At 41.8% G+C, this 24,285-nt stretch overlaps 1 protein-coding gene across 3 annotated transcripts in view; it reads left to right on the top strand.

Moving 5' to 3' along the window:
- The window catches only part of MYOM1 (myomesin 1), a 156,103-nt gene that overhangs the window by 34,701 nt on the left and 97,117 nt on the right, over window positions 1-24,285 (top strand). For all 3 annotated transcript variants that reach the window (XM_068237221.1, XM_068237223.1, XM_068237222.1), the window contains 6 exons: window positions 1,249-1,377; window positions 6,984-7,209; window positions 15,087-15,244; window positions 17,180-17,272; window positions 23,975-24,063; window positions 24,155-24,214. In XM_068237221.1, coding sequence (XP_068093322.1) covers window positions 1,249-1,377; window positions 6,984-7,209; window positions 15,087-15,244; window positions 17,180-17,272; window positions 23,975-24,063; window positions 24,155-24,214 — 755 coding nt within the window. The remainder of the gene's footprint in view (window positions 1-1,248; window positions 1,378-6,983; window positions 7,210-15,086; window positions 15,245-17,179; window positions 17,273-23,974; window positions 24,064-24,154; window positions 24,215-24,285) is intronic.

The following is a 24,285-nucleotide window of genomic DNA, read 5'->3' on the forward strand; positions in this document are numbered from 1 at the left end:
GGTTACTTTTCACTTTAATAACCAACAAAAACACATGGAAATGTTTATTTTTTTTAATTCTTTTAAATTTCATTGGGTACTTGAAAACAAGTAAAGTAAATCTTTATAGCATCAGGGCCCAGGTGTTTTGACTCTACTGATTGTACACTCTGTCCATTTGTGTGAATAACAGAAGTTTTTTTTTTCTCTGAAAATAAACAGTATGTATCTACTGTATGATAATGACAGCATGAATTTGTGTAACACTCATGCACAATGTGCGTTAATTATGTGTGTAATAATGTTGTCTTAATAATAGTATGGCCATACCTGGAAGCGTGGCATTGAACCCTGATCTTTATAAATTGGGCCCATGTTGAGAGTGACTACTGGCATATTGAATCATGGAATCATCACTACTGAATGCAGAACTTACACAATATTTTGTGTGGTTGTTTTTCATAGAAACTGCATCCGGAAGCAATAGTCTTTCTTCTGAGACAGTGCTTGTTACCAAATCGGTCTCTTACAAAACATAATGTTTGCAGACCACACGTGTGGCTTTCACAGATTGGGTACATTCTTGGTGAGGTTTGGGATCAGCACTGCTTCTAATGAAGAATTGACCGACGATTGGCATCAGATTGATTATTGAACTCCGACAGTAAGGTGGTTTAAGATTAAAGATGACTTTGAGTAAAATTTGCCTTCCACCAAAATTTCAAACACCTGAAAATACCGCTTCTAATCACCGGGATTTTTTTCCATGCAAGTATTGACCAGGCTTAGCCCTAAAAAGGGTCTGTTCATTGTTGCCTATGTAGTCCATCAGGTTCCATGAGCCAAACTCTGCACTGCCGAACACCGTGCATGTTATGCCCATTTACAAATGAATGGCAATGAGGTGCCATGTGTATAAATGCGCATTACCGGAAGTGGCTAATTTTGAAATCTATTGCAAAGTGCCAGATACTCAACGGACTCAGTGTGGACCTACCCTAATACACTTGTGACTGGATTAGGACAGGTAATTTCAGGACCTTACAAGATATGTGCACTTTAGCATCATTGCTGGTCATATTATCTGAGATTACAGGTACCCTTTGATTAAAAAAAGTTGTATAAACTATGATAACTAACTGACACCTCGTAAGTAGATTTATAGTGTATACCAATGTAGTCCAGGGTGATGGTCGTATGTGTATCAAGTCACAGGGTGATAGCTATGTTAGATAAAGCTATGGATAAACTGTGCTGTATTTTCTGCAGACTCAAATCCCTTAAGACAACCGAAGATTTGTCACTCAAGATGAGCCCTAGAGCGAAGCGGTCGAAGCTCTATGCCCAAGATAAAGAGAATGAAGCTGTAGACTATGTGGTTCCTGTATTCCGAGGACGGTACATACGCTTTCTAGTTATTCTTGTATCCAGCTATTCGTTCCTGCTGACTTGTACATCCCACCTGCTGTGCACATTTCCAGTGACTGTCACCTTCTGACACATTCCATGTCACATCACAGCAGTGGGAATGTTCCCCTTACTCTTGTATTGTCTTTGTGCAGAATAGAAACGGGTCTGTTACAGATCTCAACTTTTTTATAGCAACTTCAATAGAAATGAATCTTTAGATCACACTGAAATGTTTTATAAAGAATGAACTGCCGCTTTTGATATTCATTATGTGGTATATAATACTCATCCAGAGTTTTTCTCTTCTAATTTCTTTAATTTTTGTGCATAAATATTCTCACCTTTGTATATATATATATCATATAATGGGGAAGAGTAAAGGCACCCAGAAGAAATAAAACGCTTTAATATTATTAAGATGTAAACTTAGAGGCGGCTTACCTCAAAGCACTAGGCAACAGATTTTGTGAGCATCTAAAAATTAACTTAATCAGGCTAAATACAGCAAAGTTCCCAGTATCCAGCACTGGTAGGAGTCACATGATGTTGGATACATGTGCTTGCTGGTTGCTTTAGCAACTGGCCAGAAAAGCACAATCCTGCCCCCGTGCAGCATAAAATACTCACCCAGCCTCCAGCGCCATCTTCTAACCTTCCTGTAGCTCCTAGTGGCTTTCCGGTGTCCTCCATGTATGTCTCCCGGTGTGTCACTTGACCTACATTGGGTCACATGACACACCAGTAGCCATGCACGGAAGCCAGAAAAAGCCGCTAGGAGCTACAGGAAGGTTAGAAGATGGCACTGGAGGCTTGTTGAGTATTTTATGCCCTTTTATCCCCTCGGGCATGTCGATTAGTTGAGACTTCCTGTTGCCTGAGTTCTGGATGATGGGGACTTTGCTGTAACAGTGCTGGTCCAAATTTAGAGGCTGGCATTGAGCATTTTGATTATTCTCTAAAAGCAAATTTGGTTAGTTGCCATCTATGCAATCTTATCTTGTGAGCACCCTCCTTTATTACAGTACATTGTCCTCTACATGCTCTGAAAATACTACATTATTGGGCTCCCGGTGTCTCTGTGATTACTTTGTTTAATGTAGCCAATCCTTATCTCTCCAGTCATACTTTAAAGAAGAAGTTCACAAAGCCTCGCTAGTTTCCTCATTGTAAGATAATAACTTGGGTCATTTATACATGATCAGAGTGATCCTGTTGTCAGAAGTTATCAGCTTCAGAAAATCCCCATTTCCTCCTATGCAGCTGCCAGCACATAAGCCTAGCTGGAAATGAATGAATGTTTCTGGACATGGCAGCAGGATGGAAGTTCATTATTGGAGCAGATTAACTGGTGTATTTGGTTGACAGCTTCTCACAGTATTAAAGTTTCCTAATACCAACTAATGTAAAGGAATATTTTCCTACTTCAATTAATCAAAAAAGGGAGGGGTTAGAAAAGTGTAGAGGAAAGGGGAGGAGTAGTGAAAGGAATAAAGATAAATGGCAGCATGGAATTGCCACAGGTCTTTGCTGAGCATCAGTAGTCTTTGGGATAACACCTTTCATGCTGTCTTCCAGAGAATACTCTGGCTATTCTGCTGTTTACAGAATAATATCCCGATCAGTAGGACTTTAAAAGTAGGCCCATGCCTTATATCAGTTATAGATAAGTCATTCATTTTACATAAAATGATAGCTTTATTGAATGTGAGATACAATTAACATACCACACAACAGTGCTTCTTTGCAATATCTTTACATGTATCTCTCTATATATAGGAACTAAACAGGGTTCTCTCTCGAAAGCAGGACATTTGGGCGCATGAGGCAGGTGGACAAAAAGGGCGCCGCCATTCACTCCCTTAATAAATATCGTTTAATGGGCGCCCAACAGGAAAAAAGGGCGCCGGAGAAAAATAACGCTTTAAAAGCGGCGCCCGGAGACTTTTAATGTTTTATAACTGCTTCTCATGATTACACATTAACTAATGATTTATAATTTTTTAAACATTATTTTTAAACGAAAAACAGTACAATATTTTTTTAAAACATTATTTTTAAACGAAAAACTGTAAAAAAATTTTTTTATAACATTAATTTTAAACGAAAAACCGCACAATATTTTTTTAAAACGTTATTAATGCTTATCACAGGGGATTCTTAGGTTTAGGCATCACCAGGAGGGTCTTAGGTTTAGGCACCACCAGGGGGGTCTTAGGTTTAGGCATCACCAGGAGGGTCTTAGGTTTAGGCACCACCAGGGGGGGTCTTAGGTTTAGGCACTACCAGGGGGGTCTTAGGTTTAGGCACCACCAGGGGGGTCTTAGGTTTAGGCACTACCAGGGGGGTCTTAGGTTTAGGCACCACCAGGGGGGTCTTAGGTTTAGGTACCACCAGGGGGGTCTTAGGTTTAGGCACCACCAGGGGGGTCTTAGGTTTAGGCACCACCAGGGGGGTCTTAGGTTTAGGCACCACCAGGGGGGTCTTAGGTTTAGGCACCACCAGGGGGGTCTTATGTTTAGGCATCACCAGGGGGGTCTAGGGGTTAGGGATAGGTACAGGGAGGGTTCTGTGTTCGAGTAGGGTTAGGTATAGCTTTAGTAACATTCTTATTAATGTTTTATAAAACATTATTATAAATTTCACTTTTTAAACAGGGAAGATTAAGGTTTTAACAATTTCATACACAAATATTTGATGATTTATAACTTTATAAAACATTATTTTTAAACGAAATATAGCACAATTTTTTTTTAAACGTTATTCATGCTTATCGTTTAAAACCCTGCGCCCTTTTTTCCCGGCGCCCTTTTTTAACGTACGCTTCTCTCTCTTCCTTTGGGGGAGTGTATATATGTCACACATCCTTATATTGGGTTACTTAGGAGAAGTAGCACCCAACATTTATTTTTATTTAGTATTTATATAGCACCAACATCTTTCGCAGCGCTGTACAGAGTATATTGTCTTGTCACTAACTGTCCCACAGAGAGGCTCACAATCTAGTCCCTACCATAGTCATATGTATGTATCATGTTAGCTATATAAAAATAATTGTAGAAGATAAGACGATATAAAAGGTATTAGCACAAACTTCGAAGTTAGATTCTAGGAAGTTTATTCACAAAACGTATCACATGAATTTTCTGACTATACTTATTTTTTCACCTCAACCAAAAGGAAAGATAATTCATGAAACAATCAGATTAGAAGAGATAAATCATGCATTACGACAGACAATAATTTAGGAGATAGACAGATAAAGGGCTTGATTCACAAAAGAGTGCTAACTGTTAGCACGGCCGTTTTCGTGTGAATTTTCGCATTTGCGCGTGATCATGAATTTTCGCGCACGATTAAACGGTTTTGGGTGCAAACGCGAATTTTCACTCTAAATCGTTATCGTTTTTGCGTGAAAACGATACCAATTTCACACGAAAATTCGCGTTTGCGCGCAAAAACGATAACGATTTAGCGAGAAAATTCGCACGAAAACGCCCGTGCTAACAGTTAGCACTCATTTGTGAATCAAGCCCAAGGAGTGATAATTAGAGCAAACATGAAGAAAAAAAAAAATTATGATATAATGAATTGTATGTGTAGTACTGATAAGGAATAGAACATTAGTAACAAAGAAAAGAGTATCATATTTTTATTTTCAGTTATTTAACTTTTCTTTTTATAACATTGCATCATACTCTGAAAGTTGCAGTTTTAAAACCACTCTTTTAAGCTATAAAATAGCTCTAAAAGCTATAAAACAAAGCAGAAATAATGACCCTTTACCTTTGTACTTTCCAGCAGTAAAACCTTATCACAACCTATCTCTCACTGTTTCTTTGCTATTTAAAGAGACTCTGAAGCGAGTCTCAATTCTCTTTTCTAACCTGTATTAATGTTTTAATGTTAAGCCCCATAAGCACAGCTAAACCGCCGCTATCCAGCGGCAAAACGAGGAGTTAATACCCACAAGTCCCCCCAGCAAAATCCACAACTTTCTTGGTCGTGGATTTTGCGCTTCCTGGAGGCAGAGCTTTGAGCTGTAGCTCTGCCTCCATGCGCGTCAATCGCCGCACGGATCTCCGCCTCTCTCCCGCCCGTCTCTGTGAAGGCAGATGAGAGGGGCGGGAGAAGGGCGGCGATCAGTGGGGATTGACGCGCTTGAGGCAGAGCTTATGGCTGTAGCTCCGCCTCAATCAGGAAGCACTCTCTTGACACAGGAGAGGGGATTTGGGGGGTATTAACCCCTTGTTTTGCCGCGAGATAGCGGTGGTTTAGCTGTGCTTATGGGGCTTACCATTAATATAGGTTAAAAAAGAGAATTGAGACTCGCTTCAGAGTCTCTTTAAAGGGGAACTGAAGAGAGAGGTATATGGAGGATGTCCTGTTTATTTCCTTTTAATCAATACCAGTTGCCTGGCAGCCCTGCTGGTCTATTTCTCTGCAGTAGTATCTGAATAAAACCAAAAACAAGCATGCAGCTAGTCTTGTCAGATCTGACTGAAACACCGGATCTGCTGCATGCTTGTTCAGGGGCTATGGCTAATAGTATTAGAGGCAGAGGATCAGCCGGGATGCCAGGCAACTGGTATTGCTTAAAAGGAAATAAACATGACAGCCTCCATATACCTCTGTCTTCAGTTCCCCTTTAAGTGTTTCAGAAAACAGGACTGCTCTTTTGCAAAGATAACAACTGAAGCTTTCTAACTCTCCCTGTACTGGAAAACAATATGAGCCTACTATTGTTCTATTTCTTAGCTGTACTACACATACTATTTATTACATCATATCTTTATTTTCACTTCAGGTTTCCTTTAAAGTGTTAAAGCTGGCCATACACTAGGCCGATTACCCACCAATCGACAGCAGATTCGGTCACTGGGATCGAATCTGCTGTCACATCGTTCACGCTCAACGCTAAATTTCGATCTATTTCGTCCCGAAATAGATCGCTCACGCCGATCGCTCTGTGCGGAAAATCACCATCGATCGCCCGCGGGTAGGGAGCGCATCGCTAGCGGCGTACGACCGACGCAGGTATATATTACCTGAAGCTGGCTCCCGGCATCTTCTCCGTATCACCTCCCGGCTCCCGGCTGGCATCTTCTCCGCATCACCTTCCGCATCACGGCATCCGGCATCCGTGTATAACTTCCTGTGTCACTGCAGTGACAGCGGAAGTACAAATAGAGGGCGCTCTATTTGAACTTCCGCTGTCACTGGAATGACAGAAAGTTATGCGCGGATGCCGGATGTCGTGATGCGGAAGGTGATGCAGAGAAGATGCCTGGGACCAGGCTTCAGGTAATGTATGTGGGGGGGGGGGGGGGAGGGGGGGAGGGGACAGCTGACAGCGGCAGCTCAGCTGATGGTGAATCGGTTTCAGGCTGAAATCGATTCACAATCTGTTTGCAGTAAAGGCAGCCATACGACCCCTCTCTGATCAGATTTGATCAGAGAGGGATCTATCTGTTGGTCGAATCTGATGGCAAATCGACCAGTGTATGGCTATCTTTAGTTTTGTGAGACCACCCATAGATGTGAGGAAGCTGATTGGAGAAGAAATGACCATTGATAATATTTGTATTTATATTCAGCCACGAACATGTTAGTGGGATATCAGAAACAGAAGAAGAAAGGATTAAGGAGTCCGCTGGATATATCGCTCGCAGAAAACTGTTCTCTGCTGGAGAGGGAGTCAGTGTGTCCAAAACAGCAGCTTCATCGTCATCATTATCATCACGGCATTCTGAGTCCTATCAAAAGAAATCCAGGAGTGTCGAGATAAGAGAAAAGGCAGAACGACTGGCTCTCAGAAAGACGGTAATGGAAAAAAGACATATAACCAGTATCTGATTAAAATTTAGATAACATGTTTATAAATAATGTTTCCTCTGCATGTACTTATATTAGTACCATACCACTTTGAACAAATGAATGGGGGTCTAATGACTATCAGGGATGCTCCATACTCGTTGCCCCACTGCTCTTTATTTAAAAGTGCCCATTGACAATGCAATTTTACAGAAGGATCAACCTTCTGATTGATCGGATTGGACAGTGTTGATGGTATCAATCGGCTTCAAACAATCAATTTGTCAATCATTTTATTAATCTGTTTTGCGGATCTATTCCAAGCTGATGCTTTCCAATTGTTTCTTTCTGATCACAATTATTAGGTTGTAAGGTTGATTATTCGGTAAAATGTTATTGTTAATGGGCACCTTGAGACCTTGGTGGTGCTATCTTTAAATTACATAGCACACAATTTGCATATCTCAGCTCCAATCCAAGTTTGTATTCTTCAGGAAGGTCACTCTCTCTGCGCCTGCACAATCGGGTTTCTCTAACTTATCCGTCAGCCCCAGCGCCACTGTGTGACCTCCCTTAGATATCACTGACATCACGCATGGTGTGATGTTACAAACTTTCCAGCACCTCCACAGCTCTGGTAGGTTGGAGCTGGGTAAAGGGTGGAGTTGGACTTTAGCAGCTGGTGGTGACGGTGAATGACAGCTCAGACCACAGACAGTAAGCTGCCCCTTTTTACTGCCCCTTCATCCCCCCAAGTCCCAGACACTTGCCTGACCACTTTGGTTCACATTTTTGGCAGCCTGACTGCATGAGTGTGTCAGCTCACTGTCCGCCCCTTGCTTCCTGGTGCTCTAGGCCATGGCCTTTGTTGCCTTGCCTGATATCCCACCATGGCTCCAAATGTTACTTATCAGCATAGGGGCTGCAAATATCAAAATAACGAGATGCTAAACTCAATGGGCAATTAGAAGTGTGGTGCTAGAACTATTTATTTATTTATGTGGTTGAACATATCAAGGTATGATGCCAAGACCTCTGCTACTCACTGTATGCATTGTTCTCTATGTTGTGCATAACACAGACCTTCACCTTTCTGTACAGCGTCAGCTAGACAGCCTCAGAATATCGTACATCTCCATTTTCAGAAGCAGAGAGTAATGACCTGATTTACTAGGAAAATGCATTGAGCTTGTCAGTTCATGACCTGTGTCTCATACCTCTGTGAGCATTTCCCTAATCAGACAGACCAGCGTGACATATGAGAATGCTCAGCTGCCCAGAAATGAGAAGGTGAAAGCTGCTAGAAGTCATTCTAGTAAATCTTGGAAATAATATGCAGCTTTTGAGTTATGTGTAAATATAGACTCGGATATTGGTGTTAATATTGCATTGCCAGCAGATAAGTAAACCTCTGTGCACATTTGGAGTCCATGATTCACATGCTGGGCAAAATGACATATTATCTGCGATCTTTCTTTGGAAACAGTATTACATGGCACTTCTGGTGGGCATTCCTGGATATAGCCGTTTGTGTGTAATTTTAGACAGTTACTGTACGTGTATCTGCCAGCAAAAGCTAAAGTAAATTGCAGAACAACTGTGCCTGCTTGTTCATTCACAGTCACTGATACAGAGTAGACAGATAGCTCCAACTTACAAATATCAGGGCAAAGAAAACTAGACAAGACTACCCACTGTAGCAAATCACCTCCTGCCCGGCCCCATTCCAAAGCCCTGGTTGGCACGGTCACCTGACCCAGACGTACTACCCCTGCATGCGCAGTATGTCCGGTGGGTATCCGCAACGGCTACGTCATTCCTGCAGGAGTGTGCGTGTACTCCCATGGACATACTGCACCTGCGCCGCCCCGCCAACCAGAACTTTGGAAGGGGGCCAGTTACAGGTGAAAGGAAGAAGACGCCAGTCCACGGGAGGTACGGTAAGCCTATGCGTAACTCCCCACACACACACACAGGGTGTGAATTTCTGATTCGGTTAAGAACTGAGGTATCATGTAAAGTAAACCAAAACTGCAAGTACACTTATGAGATAATTATTTGTATGTGATGTGTAGTACTAATGGTAAATTAAATTCAATTTAGAGGCTGCACATGTATGTGTGAATCGTAAAGAGCAGCAATGTCAGTGTAATAATCATGGTCTTTTGAATTTTTCAGCACTATCCTGTTATCAGGATTCTTTGTTTAGCCAAATACAAGTATGTTGTCTTCCATTTACTTTTCTGTAGAGCAGCCTTGGGTTCTTCTGCTAGTGTGACTGCCTCACTTGTAGACACATGTAAGTTCAGGTATAAGAATAGCATGTGACCTGGCTAATCCATGAGGCGGGGATATACAGTATGTGTATATATATATATATATATATATATATATATATATATATATATATATATATATACACACAGTATATATATAGAGACATACATACAGTGGCAATAAAATGTATGTGAACCCTTTGGAATTATATGGATTTCTGCACAAATTGGTCATAAAATGTGATGTGATCTTTATCTACAGTAAGTCACAACAACAGATAATCGCAATCTTCTTAACCTAATGCCACACAAATAATTAAATGTTTCCATGTTTTTTATTAAACACACCATGTAAACATTCACAGTGCAGGTGGAAAAGGTATGTGAACCCTTGGATTAAATAACTGGTTGAACCTCCTTTGGCAGCAATAACTTCAACCAAACGTTTCCTGTAGTTGCAGATCAGATGTGCACAACAGTCAGGAGTAATTTTTGACCATTCCTCTTTACAGAACTGTTTCAGTTCAGCAATATTTTTGGGATGTCTGATGTAAATCGCTTTCTTGAGGTCATGCCACAACATCTCAATTGGGTTGAGGTCAGGACTCTGACTGGGCCACTCCAGAAGGCGTATTTTCTTCTGTTTAAGCCATTCTTTGCTTTAAAGAGAACCTGTACTGAGTAAAAATATTTAAAATTAACACATGAGGTAACTTCAAATGAACATCGCATAGTTACCTTGCCATCAGTTCTTCTCAGAAGCTCACCATTTTCTTCTGACAATAATCCCTTCCAGTTCTGACAATATTTTGTCAGATCTTAAATATATCAGTTGCTGTCAGTAAAATATCAGTTGCTGTCAGTTATAGCTGAGAGGAAAACTGATGCACCAGGTAATGTCCATGTTTCCCTATGGCTCAAGTGGGCGATGTTACAGTTTAACTGTGTGCTGAACAGAAAGCTGTTATGGGGTAACGGCTATTTTCAAAATGGAGGATGGAAAATTCCCTTGATCACAGTGGACAAACAGGACGCAGTAGAGGAGAAAGACACTGAGGAGTAGACTACATGGAAGGTAAGTATGACTTGTGTATGCTTATTTTGACTTTTAATTTTCAGTTCAGGTTTTCTTTAAGTTGTTTTGTCACGACCGGCGACAGCAGAGCCGAGCATCGGGCTGACACTTCCTGATCGATGACGCTCGTTGTCCTCACGCCGGCCGCTATGCGTCATCATGGCGGCCGGTGTGACAGTACTGAGCATGCGTGGTTTAGAGTTAGAAAACCGCGCATGCACAGTACTGTCATGCCGGCTGCCATGATGACGCGTCACAGCTGGAGTGATGACAATGAGCGTCATAGTTCAGGAAGTGCCAGCCTGACACTCGGCCCCAGTGTCGCCGGTCGTGATTTCTGCGGAGGGGCCAGGAGGACGCTGGGGGACCTCCCAACCTACGGTGGGCTGGTGAAAGCCCCAGGTAAGTTCCGGTTTTGTTATTTGTTACTCCTCGGAGTCCCTTTAAATGTTTTGATAAAACTTGGGAATTCATTTTTCCTTCGATGATAGCAATCCGTCCAGGACCTGACGCAGCAAAGCAGCCTCAAACAATGATGCCCTCACCACCACACTTCACAGTTGGGATGAGGTTTTGATGTTGGTGTGCTGGGCCTCTTTTTCTCCACACATAGTGTTGTGTGTTAGTTCCAAACAACTTAATTTTGGTTTCATCTGTCCACAGAATATTTTGCCAGTATGTTAATCATAGGTCTTCTGAGAGCTCTTTTGTGCGAGGCATCATTCACATCAGGCAATGCTTCTTGGGAAAAGCAAACCCAAAACTGGTGTGTATTTTTTTTATAGGACAGGGCAGCTGTAACCAACACCTCCAATCTCATCTCATTGATTGGACTCCAGCTGGCTAACACCTCACTCCAATTAGCTCTTGGAGATGTCATTAGTCTAGGGGCTCACATACCTTTTCCACCTGCACTGTGATTGTTTACATGGTGTGTTCAACAAAAACATGGAAACATCTAATTATGTGTGTGGTATGTGGTATTAGGTTAGGCAGGCTGTGATTGTCTATTGTGATTTAGATGAAGATCAGATCAGATTACATTTCATGACCAATTTGTGCAGAAATCCATATAATTCCACAGGGTTCACTTACTGTTTATTGCTACTGTATATATATATATATATATATATATGTATATATATATATATATATATATATATATATATAGAGAGAGAGAGAGAGAGAGAGAGAGAGAGAGAGAGAGAGATTATATATATATATATATATATATATGTATATATATATATATATATATATATATATATATATATATATGTATATGTATAGAGATAGATATATATATATAGAGAGAGATAGATATATATATATATATATATATATATATATATATATATATATACATATATATATATATATATATATATACATATATATATATATATATATATATATATATACAGCGGCTTATTTGGCACCCAGGAATTGACTGAAAATCATTTAACAGATGTAAACATTTATAAATCATCAAGTGAACAGAGTTAGCACCAGCATACAAATTTACAGGATAAATCCAAGTTTTAATCTGCCATGTATATCAGCCCATCCATATCTTATTATGTTTTGTATTCATATAACAGATGAGCGCACAGAGTATTTCCTCTAATCAATTAACCTAATGACCAGGCATGGGCTCAAATTCGGATTCGGGTGAGTCCAGATAGTGCTATCTGGATTTCACCCAGTAATGCTGTGCAGGCTGGGCGGGGGGGTCAAGCTTACCTGTGTGACATCTTCTTCGTCCGTCCCTCGGCGTCTCCCGCAATCACTTTCAAAGAAACTTGACAGACAGCCTATTGGGCCAATCAAAGTGCTGGGATAATGTCCTTTTAAAGTGATTGGACGTGCAGGTGCTCAGGGCAGGATAAGTGGAGCTCTCGTCATTGCCAATTAGCAGGCATAAGTTTGTAGCACTCGCTATGCTACTTTGATAAGGCACGCTAACCCTGATAAGGCACAAGTGTTATGGTGAATCAACCCCATTATTTGGCTCATGCCGGTTAAAACGATACCATACATGCCATATTTCATCACTAGTTGGGCATGTAGCGTACCATTAGCGCCAGCCTGTGCTCTGTAGCAATTGCATGCAATCGCTATGGCGCACAGTTTGGGGACCCCAGTGCTGTATAGATGCATTGCTAAGCAACAACATAGCGATGCATCTATACAGCGTTGGGTCCTCGAGCTGTCACCATAGTGATCGCATCCGATCGCTATTGGCGGCAGACATTACAAGTGTCCACGAATCTTACGGCAAAGCGTAGTTAGCACAAGGGGTTGATTAGTTTGGTAGGGGTTAAAAAAATAAAAAAAACAACTTTATTTTTTTAAGTTTCACTGTCATTTTAATAATATATATATATTTTTTACCTGTAACTTTATGTGAATGACTGCTGTTGTTTGAGCTGACCCTTGAAACAACATGCAGCTTCCAGGGTCACTCAGGGCCGGCGCTACCATAGAGGCAAAGGGGGCAATTGCTCCAGGGCCCCAGAGCTTGTAGGGGCCCCCAGTGGCTACAAGAGGAAAAAAAATTTCAAATCGACCTTATAGTTTTTGAGAAAATCGATTTTAAAGTTATAAAGGAAAAAAAATACACATTTAAAAACCTGCCGACTTTAATGGCTAATAGCAAATCCACCTTAAATTCTAGAAATCCTAAATGTGCAGGATATGTTAAAGGGGAACTTCAGCCTAAACAAACATACTGTCATCAAGTTACATTAGTTATGTTAATTAGAATAGATAGGCAATATAATCTCTTACCCACCCTGTTTTAAAAGAACAGGCAAATGTTTGTGATTCATGGGGGCTGCCATCTTTGTCATGGGGGCAGCCATCTTTTTGGTTGAAAGGAGGTGACAAGCAGCAGGAGACACAGTTCCAACTATCCTGTGTCCTGATTACCCCTCTCAGCTGCACACGCTGGGCTTCAAATGTCAAATTCAAAATGTAAAAAAAAAAAAAATTTGCACCAAAACAGCAGAATGAGAGCATCAAAATCAGAAATCCCATCATGCTTTGCACAGCATCAGGGGAAAAAGCTTGGGCAGTTTTCTTCTGTGCAGCTAAAAATGAGGCTTGTATAAGAGAAACAAAGTTCTGATGCTGTGAGAACCCGAGGTGGGAATTACTTTTACTATTGGGGCACAGAGGCTGGTTGTGCGCACTAAGACCAGCCTCTGTTGCCCCATCGTGTGCCTCCATGTCCCCCCTGCTCGCCGCTATACCCCCCGCATTGCTGGCTGTGTCGCCAGCTCAATGTTTACCTTGCGCTGTCAGTCAGCGCCGCTCCCCCGCCTCCTCCGCATCGGCGCCACCCGCCGCGTCACTTCCCTCCTATCAGCGGGAGGGAAGGGACACGGGCGGGTGCGCCGATGCGGAGGAGGCAGGGGAGCAGCGCTGACTGACAGCGCGAGGTAAACATTGAGCTGGCGACACGCTGCGTGTCGCCAGCAATGCGGGGGGTATAGCGGCGAGCAGGGGGGACATGGAGACACACGATGGGGCAACAGAGGCTGGTCTTAGTGCGCACAACCAGCCTCTGTGCCCCAATAGTAAAAGTAATTCCCACCTCGGGTTCTCTTTAAAGAAACACAAAGCCTTTTCAGTGCTGCTGAGTCGATTTTTAGTCCAGATGTTAACTTTAAGGAGATCATTGGGAATAAGAGGAAAAAACAATTTTTCAAAAAGACCTTATAGTTTTTGAGAAAATCGATTTTAAAGTTTTGAAGGAAAAAATGTATTCTTTTAAATGCGGTAAATGTCACTTTTAGTAGCAAACCTAACGGTAGTGTAATTTTACATGTATCAAACGAAAGAGCAATACATTTCCTGACGGGGTTTCTAGGGGGTCCATACGCAGCCGCAGCGCTTTGGCCAGGGATCGCTATACAGCCACAATATGGCTGCATGAAAATCCCTGGCATTTTTTCCTATTTTCCAATTTTATTTTTTTTTATGTTTAGAGTGTTGGATTTTTTTTTTAAAAAATGATGTGGGGTCCCCCCTCCTGAAACTTTTTAACCCCTTGTCCCCCATACAGGCTGGGGTAGCCAGAATGTGGAGCTCCGACCGATTGGGGCTTCACACCCTGACTATACCAGCTGCAAAAAAGGTCCCTTAATGCCGATTTTTGTTCCGGGGTATCTGTTGGGGGCCCAGGTTTATTTTGCCCTGGGGCCCCATTGTTGCTTAAACCGGCCCTGGGGTCACTTACCACCACTCTCCATGTCTCCCTGCTGGAGTGAATTTCTGCAGAAAGCTACAGAAAACCAACAATTGCTTTTCTGCACACCTGCAGGAAAGCATTTGACTGAGGCGCCGCGGGACGCCCAGCAGTCACCTGTGTGAACCAGGCCTTAGCTGTACGGAGACTAGACACCTCAAGACTACAATATCTTCATTTGTTTATTTCTAGTGACTGTAATTTATCAGCAATGCAAGTCTAGTGACTGCTACTTTAATGCCACCTTGTCCCACACAAATGTAACATGCTGTCTTTTTTTCAGTTAGAAGAGACTGAGGAGTTTCACAAAAAGATTAATGAGGATACATTGCTACATGCACCTGTCTTCATCATCAAGCCTCGTTCCCATACTATCTGGGAGACACAGACTGTGAAATTTCACTGCACAGTGAGCGGATGGCCAGAGCCACGAGTCACATGGTATGTTCACCTTTACACATATGCTAAGGTCTGCCATCCTTGTCCAAAGCCCTGGCCTCTAACTACTTTTTTAACACCAAATTAGCTGCTGAGTCTAAAAGGTTCCTTGCATTTGCACTGCCAGCCTATCCGCTATAAATAATGTCATTAAAAGTGGAACTTCAGTTCTGAATGTACCATCGTATAGCTTAACAAGCAGAGTGTCCAGATATTACCTATTTGTGCCAAATGAGTATCCTGCAGTTATAAAATTCTGATGTAAAAATGTAATTATGTGACTTAAAGGACTTCTGTCACGAAAAATCTTAAAATTTAAAACACACGTAAACATATACAAATAAGAAATATGTTTCTTCCAGAGTAAAATGAGCCATAAATTACTTTTCTCCTATGTTGCTGTCACTTACAGTAAGTAGTAGAAATTTGACATTACCGACAGATTTTGGACTAGCCCATCTTCTCATAAGGGGATTCCCAGGGTTTTCTTTATTTTTAAAAGAAAGCACTTAGTGAATGGCAGTTGCTCCGTCCTACTGCCAAAGAAGTGTAGGGAGAGCAGGGAGGCTGGCCAGCATCATTGTATAAATCTTTTTCAGGGAATATTTTTATAAAGAATAAAGGCCATGCTGAGAATTCCCCATGAAGAGATGGACTAACCCAAAACCTGTTGTTGATGTCAGATTTCTACTGCCTACTATAAGTGACAGCAACAAAGGAGAAAAATAATGTATGGCTCATTTTACTCTGGAAGAAATGTACTTCTTATTTGTATGTGTTTTAAATTTTAAGATTTTCCCGATAGTTCCTATTTAAAGCTATAACTGAAAAAAATAACTGCAGACTGTTGGAATGTCTGCTACTCCTATAAATATATATATGATGAAGCATGTCAGACTGATAGGAGGCGGAGCACATACCTAAATTTTTCAACAAGATTGTAGCTTGTAGCTGTGGAAGTCTTTGGGAAGTGTTTAGTGAGAGCTCCTGGCCAACTACTTAAAAAGAGATTTATTTGACAACAGCTATTTAAAGAGCTTATGCACACATAAGGTGCGTACACACACACTACTAAATGCAACGACGGGTCTGCCGGACCCTCCCGCTGGGCAGTCTTTAGCCGACAGTATGCGCGTGTGTACGTATGCGCGTGTGTACGCGCTGTCGGTGGACTGATAAGGCTGTTTCTAAACGAACCGCTCAGCGTTGCATTTAGTAGTGCGTGTGTACGCACCTATAGAAACCAGTGATTGTAATCAGAACCAGGGAAATACTTCATCCTGCAGGAGGGCTTCAATAGTCAATGCCAATACAGTAGTTTCATGCTGTCTAAGTAATAATGACTTAAAGGGACACTTAAGTCAAACAAAAAAAATTAGTTTTACTCACCTAGGGCTTCCAATAGCCCCCTGCAGCTGTCCGGTGCTCTCGCCGTCTCCCTCCGATCCTCCTGGCCTCGCCGGCAGCCACTTCCTGTTTCGGTGACAGGAGCTGACAGGCTGGGGACGCGAGTGATTCTTCTCGTTCCCAGACACATTAGCACCCTCTATGCTGCTATATGGTATATGATATATGCTATAGCAGCATAGATGGCGCTATTGTGGCCAGGAAAGCGAATAATCACTCACGTCCCCAGCCTGTCAGCTCCTGTCACCAAAACAGGAAGTGGCTGCCGGCGAGGCCAGGAGGATCGGAGGGAGACGGCGAGGGCACCGGACAGCTGCAGGGGGCTACTGGAAGCCCTAGGTGAGTAAAACTCATTTTTTTTGTTTGACTTAAGGGTCCCTTTAAATTAAAGCTAATGCATAGTATTTTTATTGGTGAGGAAAACCGATTTAATGGACAATATGCTATATGATACCACCTAGAAAAATAGGAATTAAAGTGTTACCGAAGTATCATCATGGGCATTTATGTTATTACCTACGTTTTATACAGGTACAAGAATAATGTTCCCATCAACGCTAAAGCTTATCCTGAAAAATACAAGATTGAGGGTGAATATGGACTTCATTCACTGGAAATTTACAAGTGAGTAATTAGCATTGTTTATGCAGTCCCTGAATATATTACTTTCTACACACTAACATTCTGTACAAAGTGAAAACCCATTTTCATTAACAACATGCAATAATTTACTGAAACATAAAAAGCTCTTGCCTGCTTAACAGACTGCAGGAGTACTGTGGCATCAGTGGATCAGTCCTCCAGTGGTTCAGATCATTCCTGACTGACAGAACACAGAGAGTATCCCTAGGACCTATAATGTCCAAACCTGCACCTCTACAATTCGGAGTGCCACAAGGATCAATCCTATCCCCTCTGCTGTTTGCAATCTACATGTTGCCAATCGGTACACTTATCCAACGACATGGCCTGACGTACCACTGCTACGCCGATGACACACAGCTATACCTGTCCTTCAAACCTGGTGGAACAGACCCTACCCCAAAAATAAACTCTTGCTTAGCTGAGCTTCAGGCATGGATGAATGATAACTGGTTGAAACTGAATGCTGACAAAACTGAGGTCCTGTTTGTCCAAAGCCAGTGCTCGCCATCAAAACAGCTCTATCCTAAAGCAACACCAATCAGGATTGGGAATTCAGACATAAACAGCTCCAACCTTGTGCGCAGCCTTGGCGTACTAATCGATGGGGAATTGAGTTTCAGAAACCAAATTTCATCTGTAGTTAAATCTTCCTTCTTTCATCTGAAGAACATTGCAAAGATTAAACATCTGATTCCCCCAGAGGATCTTCAAACCCTAGTCCACGCCTTCATCACATCACGGCTGGACTACTGCAATGCCCTTTATGCTGGCCTCCCCAAAAAGGACCTGCGTCGCCTGCAATTAGTGCAGAATGCTGCTGCCAGATTGCTAACAAACCAGCCTCGCCACTGTCACATTACACCGATCCTTCGCTCACTGCACTGGCTACCAATAGAATGGAGAATACTCTTCAAGATTGGACTGCTGACATTCAAATCCCTGCACAATCTGGGCCCTGGATACATGAAGGACTTGCTGAAGCTGCACCACACCTCTCACAACCTCAGATCAGCAAGTTCTATAAACTTGGTCACTCCCAGAGTGCACCTCAAAAAATCTGGAGACAGAGCCTTCTGTCATGCTGCCCCTACTCTCTGGAACTCCCTACCACACCCAGTAGAGACAGCACCATCCCTGGAGCTATTCAAATCCAGACTGAAAAGCCACCTGTTTAGCCTGGCATTTCCAGATTTATAAAATTCTTCCTCTGTACCACGATGGTCGGAGCCATGCTTATGCGCTTTGAGTCCCACGGGAGAAAAGCGCTTTACAAATGTTATTTGTTGTTGTTGTTGTTGTACTATTCTGAAAGACCACCTGTTGGCTCAAAAACATCTTTAATCCATTGAAGTATCGACTCTACAAGGGTCCTGAAGGATTCCTGTGGCATCCTGCACTAAAACATTTGCAGAAGATTCTTTAACGCTACATACACACAAACTTGGCCGAAGTGTCCAATAATGACAGACCTACGAAGAATCCAGTGTGTGTACAGTAGCCCCTCTCTCGCCCATTTGGCCAATGATCTACCTGGTGGATCTCTTTGGCTGAGTGAGGACTGAGAGCATTGTTCTCCACACTTACCCTGACCTCCACACAGTATCACTTCCATGCCGCTCCACCAATTGCATGCAATGTAGGCAAATAATAGGGTGTCAGCATTAGCACACTGCCTGGTGTGTGGCAATGCAGCCCCATAGTCAGCAAACTATGATGCTCTGTGTATTCTGACAGCTTTCTGTCATGGCCAGTCTTTGTCAGCAATCTGTGCATCAGTAGCTCTTCTGGGGCATTGGACCAGATAGGCTGGTCTTCTTTGCTCTCCAAGTGCAATTACCTTGTCACCAGTACACCAGTTTTCCTTTGTTAGACCTAATTTGGGAGGCACTTGGACCTCTTTTGGTAACAACTGCATACTTTGAATATTCCAAAAGACCTGACGTTTTTGAGATTTTCTGTTTTCTTCCTTGGGTAATTGACTACACAGGGCAGGAAGTTGCGTTTTAGCATCTACAGGCATACTTGTTTGTTTACTGAGGTGAGAGCACCCACGGGTTTGTGCAGATAAAAGCAAAACGAGGAAGGGTTCTGACAAACAAATACATCGGATTTAGACAACAGCTGCTAAAATGCCATTACAAAGCAGCAAACTAGTAGATGGAAGGCAGCACCGATTGGCCAACAGTTGAAGCGTGCCCTGGTCCAAAAACCCCAGTGCCTCCTGGGGAGTACTAAGTGCAAACACAGGAAGGAGGGCCGGCACCGCTGATGTATTAAAGCTCTTTATTAAAGTGAAAGGGCTGCCTTTTCACTTTAATAAAGAGCTTTAATACATCAGAGCGGTGCCGGTCCTCCTTCCTGTGATTACAAAGCAGCAAAGACATATGAAACTGCTGTTGCCTCCGGAGTCCCGAGAACATTCAAGTGCAGGATTCTCTAGAGGATTTCATTGCTTGAACCTTCTATTCAACCACCCTAACCTAAGCTCACCAGCAGAAACAGCTGAAGTGGGCCTAGAACTACAAAAAGACTCATTTTCAAACAGTACTTAAGGTGGACTTACTAATAAGTGCTGTGCAACTCTTCATGGTCCAGCTGGATGTAGTGGTGGATGGTTGGCCAACAGCCAACCAATCCCAACAACGCTGCAATGTCAACAAGGAGGTGACAGAGTAATGCTTTGGGCTGGAATCATGGGAAGAGATTTGTTTGTCCCCTTTATGGTCCCTGAAGGTGTGAAAATGACTTTTGACTGACTGAGTTTCTGACTGACTACCTATTTCCATGGTACGAAAAGAAGAACCGTATTTTCTGTTATAAAATCATCTTCATGAACGATAATGTAATGTACCATCTCATGCTGCAAGGATTACCTTTGTGTCATTAGCTGCTATTGGCATAAAAGTGTGGCCATATCCTCCCCTACCTCAATCCTATTGAGAACCTTTGGAGCAACCTCAAGCAGAGGATCTATACGGGTGGGACGCAGTTTACATCCACACAGCAACTCTGGGAGGCTATTCTGATATCCTGCAAAAAAATTCAAGCAGAAACTCTCCAATAACTCACAAGTTCAACTCACAGATGCAAGAATTGTAAAGCTGCTATCAAATGTAACTTGACTTGTTAAGATATTTTGATTAAAATAGCTTTTGATTCCAGTAATTATGACCTCCTAATGCTCCTAAAATTACCAGTTTTAGTTCTTTACAATCCATAACATTTTTGAAAACTCTATGGTGCGTAATAATTTGGAACAGTGAATTATACATTTTTTATTTTTAAAAAACATACCGTTATTAGGGGGTTTATTCAATAAACTTCAAATTATGCTCTGATGGCTGATCACTCAAAAATGATGGTGACTGCCACTTGCATCAACTATTTAGGAAAATCCAAGAAAAATACAATTTGCATAATTTGGAACACAGTGTCGTTTCATTCACTGTATTCTTCAACCGCATACCTATAAAACTGCTGTGTTTTTATAGTGCTCGCCCCAACCATACAAAAAACCTTGGATACTAAGGACATCTCTGTTTGTTTCCACGTTGCTTATCCTTGTAAAAGCCAGCATCCAGTGAATGTCACCAGGGCCAGCGTTACAATAGAGGCAAAGGGGGACACTGCCCTGGGGCCCCTGATCTCTTCAGGGGCCTCGCGCCGCTGACCCTGCTAAAATATGCCTGCTCCCCCGCTCGCACTGCTCCCCGGGGCCCTTGTCTGAAGCTGCAACAGCAATTAACCTATCCTGGCGGGCGGCGGTGGCTACACAGTCCGGGGCACTCTCGCTCCACACAGTCCTCCTCCTTCTCTATGACCCGGCGCATGTTTACACATAACATGCGCCGGGTCATAGAGAAGGAGGAGGACTGAGTGGAGAGAGAGTGCTCCGGACTGTGTAGCCACCGCCGCCCTCCAGAATAGGTTAATTACTGTTGCGGCTTCACACAAGTGCCCAGGGGGCGCAGAGAAGAAAGGTAATGCGGGGCGGGGGTGTATCAGTCAGGGGCCCCCGATTTAGTTTGCCCCAGGGCCCTGGAGCCCCTTAAACCGGCCCTGAATGTCACACATGCGATGTACCTCAGTACAGATCATGGATTAACAGTATTGGGTTCCAACTAGCTGCTGTCTCCTCTTTGTCAATGCTCCATTATGTATAACACTTGTTTATTACTCTGCCAAAAAAAACATTTGTGTCTCTCAGAAAATTACAAGAACCTATCCAATATATATATATATCGGCAATAAATGTACAAGGGAGGTAAAGTAACTCGCAGTTAACCGACGTTGTGTGCAGCTGATATGATGAAGAGACGGAGCCTAAAACATGTAGTGGGTGACCCAGCTGCACACAAAGTCAGAGCTGATCGTTTATACACATTGGAAGTGCAATTTTAGCAGATTTTGACAAATAAACCAAGGATAACTCTATGAGAGCACTCCTTCCTCTTCTTTTTTACAGTTTTTACCAAATCCCATAGGAAGCTGGTTTATTGAGGACATTGTCTTGTAGTTTGTGGTTTATTCTCAAAGGCCGGAGAATCTTGATACCTTTTAAATTCAGTGCACAGGTTGCAACTAAATATTTAGCAACATTTAAGGAGGAACTGTAACCCAGGCTTGAACTTCATCCCAATCAGTAGCTGATACCCCCTTTCCCACAAGAAATCTGTACCTTTTCTCAAATAGATCATCAGGTGGGTCTGTGTGGCTGATGTTGTGGTGAAACCCCTCCCACAATGTGATGTCATGACCATGGTCCTGACAGTTTGCTGTCTGTGAACTTTATTGCATTGTGGGAAATAACATTTTTTTCTAACTGCCATGTAAGGAATAACTCCCTCTGTACATAGAAATCTCAGTAAAGGAGCATTCCATACAGATCACCTGGCAGGCTAAAGATATCACAACCAGTGATACATTTACAGTGGGCAAACACTGACTAAATAATCTATAAGTGACTATTGTAATAAAATAAACAATTTTATTAATTATGTTATTTTCACTACAGTTCCTCTTTAAATAAATGATCATCAGTGTAATGATGCCATTTGTTATAGACTTTTTTTTAAACTGGAGTGCTGTGTTACTTTGAGGAGTGTGTCTGTGTGATTATCAAAACACCCACCCTTCAATGCTGGACCACATGATGGCACTTAAATATGCAGATTTTATACACCGGTACTATTTTTTATATTAATTGTTCATTATGTTTTTGATGCACATAATCTTTGTATACTTTGCCTCTTACTAAAAGTGGGCACTATAATGTAATTAAACACATGGAACATGCTTGCTTTCTCTAATAATAGCACGTCAGTGTATTCCCATGCCCCATGGGTCAGCTTTGCTATAATTAGAAACTAAGCTTAGGCCGTCTTAAGTGACTGCCAAAAATTCCAATTATCAGTTAATATGAAGCTATGTCTGGCTGAGAATATCATATATTCTAACACTGCTCAGGAATTCTAAATTTTAATTTTCAGAGTCCCTAGATGGTGAAAATACTAAAAGACACAGCTCTGAATTGCACCCCTGATGTTCGTACATTTTTTGTATTATAAGTGGATCCTTTTCTCATACAGACCCTGCAGAAAAAATTTAAGTAACTGATATTTATTAAACTGGATAACAATAGTAACGTCAACTTTACCTTTTATGTTTAATTTTGGGCAGTGGAGAGGATTAAAACCTTCTTTAGGTTTTCATCTTTCTCTGAGTTCATGTTTGGGGAGATTATGTTCAGTTCCTATCACACTGAGAGATGGTACTAAGAACATGATCTGAGGTAACAGTATCTCCAGTTGGGATACAAAACAGGAAAAAGCATTGTAAGAAATGGCCAGAATGCTGAATTTTACTTTTGCCTTTGTTTATGTTGTGCCTGCAGGAAAGTTTAGGTAATTCTGTAGTAATGGGTTCAAGGAAGGGAGCTCCTAAAATGTATATTGCATGAAATCCATCCCTTTCTTTGCACTTGATGGCATTTCTGGGCATAAGTTAGCAATATTTTGAAACCCTCCCCTGGTCTTACCAGAAGTCACTAGAGACTACTGACAAGTTAGTAAATAGGTGTTTGTTCTGTTGCAGGAACTTATGTGTACCACCAATGAAAACTATCCCTTACTAAATCCAGGATAGTCTGTACCTCTCAATAAAAAGATGTTGTTCTGTGTGCAGGATACACCTGCATCAGCACAACTACTAGCACTCCACCTTTCAGCAACCCTCTCTATTTTTTAGTATGTTTTGTTGAGTTTTGCAAACTTTGCCAACTAATGGATGACATTGTATAAAAATCCAGTCCAACATTCTCCTGTAATCCCTGGCTCAGGAGAACCTCAGTAAATGGCCCAACTGTAAGTAACAGAAGAGCAGACCTTGGCTATAGACCGTATATCCAGTTTCTTATGCTAGGTACACAGCATACAATTTTCTGGCAGATTTACTTGCCAGATCGATTTTTTCCAACATCGATTTTTTTCCAATTGATTTTCCATAGAAATGAATGGAAATCGATTGAAAAAACAATTGGAAAATTGAAAAATCGATCGAAATTCAGATCGGACATGTTGGAAATAACTGATCTGGCAGGGAAATCTGCCAGAAAGTTGTATGGTGTGTACCTAGCATAAGGTTATTGACACCATTGTGATTATATTGTTCTTATTCCAACAGCTGTGACTTCGAGGATACAGCTCAGTACCATGCATCAGCAATGAACGTGAAAGGAGAGAACTCATCATATGCATCCCTTGTTGTGAAAAGTAGGTTTATACAGTTTGTTTGTTTTTTTTTTCCTTTTTTTTTTTATTACTGATCTCTAATTAAATTCACTGTATTCATTTTCCCTGACAGGATATAAAGGAGATTTGGATGTGACACCATTAACTCCTTCAAGGGGCGAACCATTCAGCTGTAAGTTGCAATGCATTATTTCACTGAACCATAAGGAGTATTATTATTAAAAACACTCTGAAGAAGGTTAA

The sequence above is a fragment of the Hyperolius riggenbachi genome, chromosome 5 (genome assembly GCF_040937935.1).
Source record: "Hyperolius riggenbachi isolate aHypRig1 chromosome 5, aHypRig1.pri, whole genome shotgun sequence".
In the NCBI taxonomy this organism is placed as follows: Eukaryota; Metazoa; Chordata; class Amphibia; order Anura; family Hyperoliidae; genus Hyperolius; species Hyperolius riggenbachi.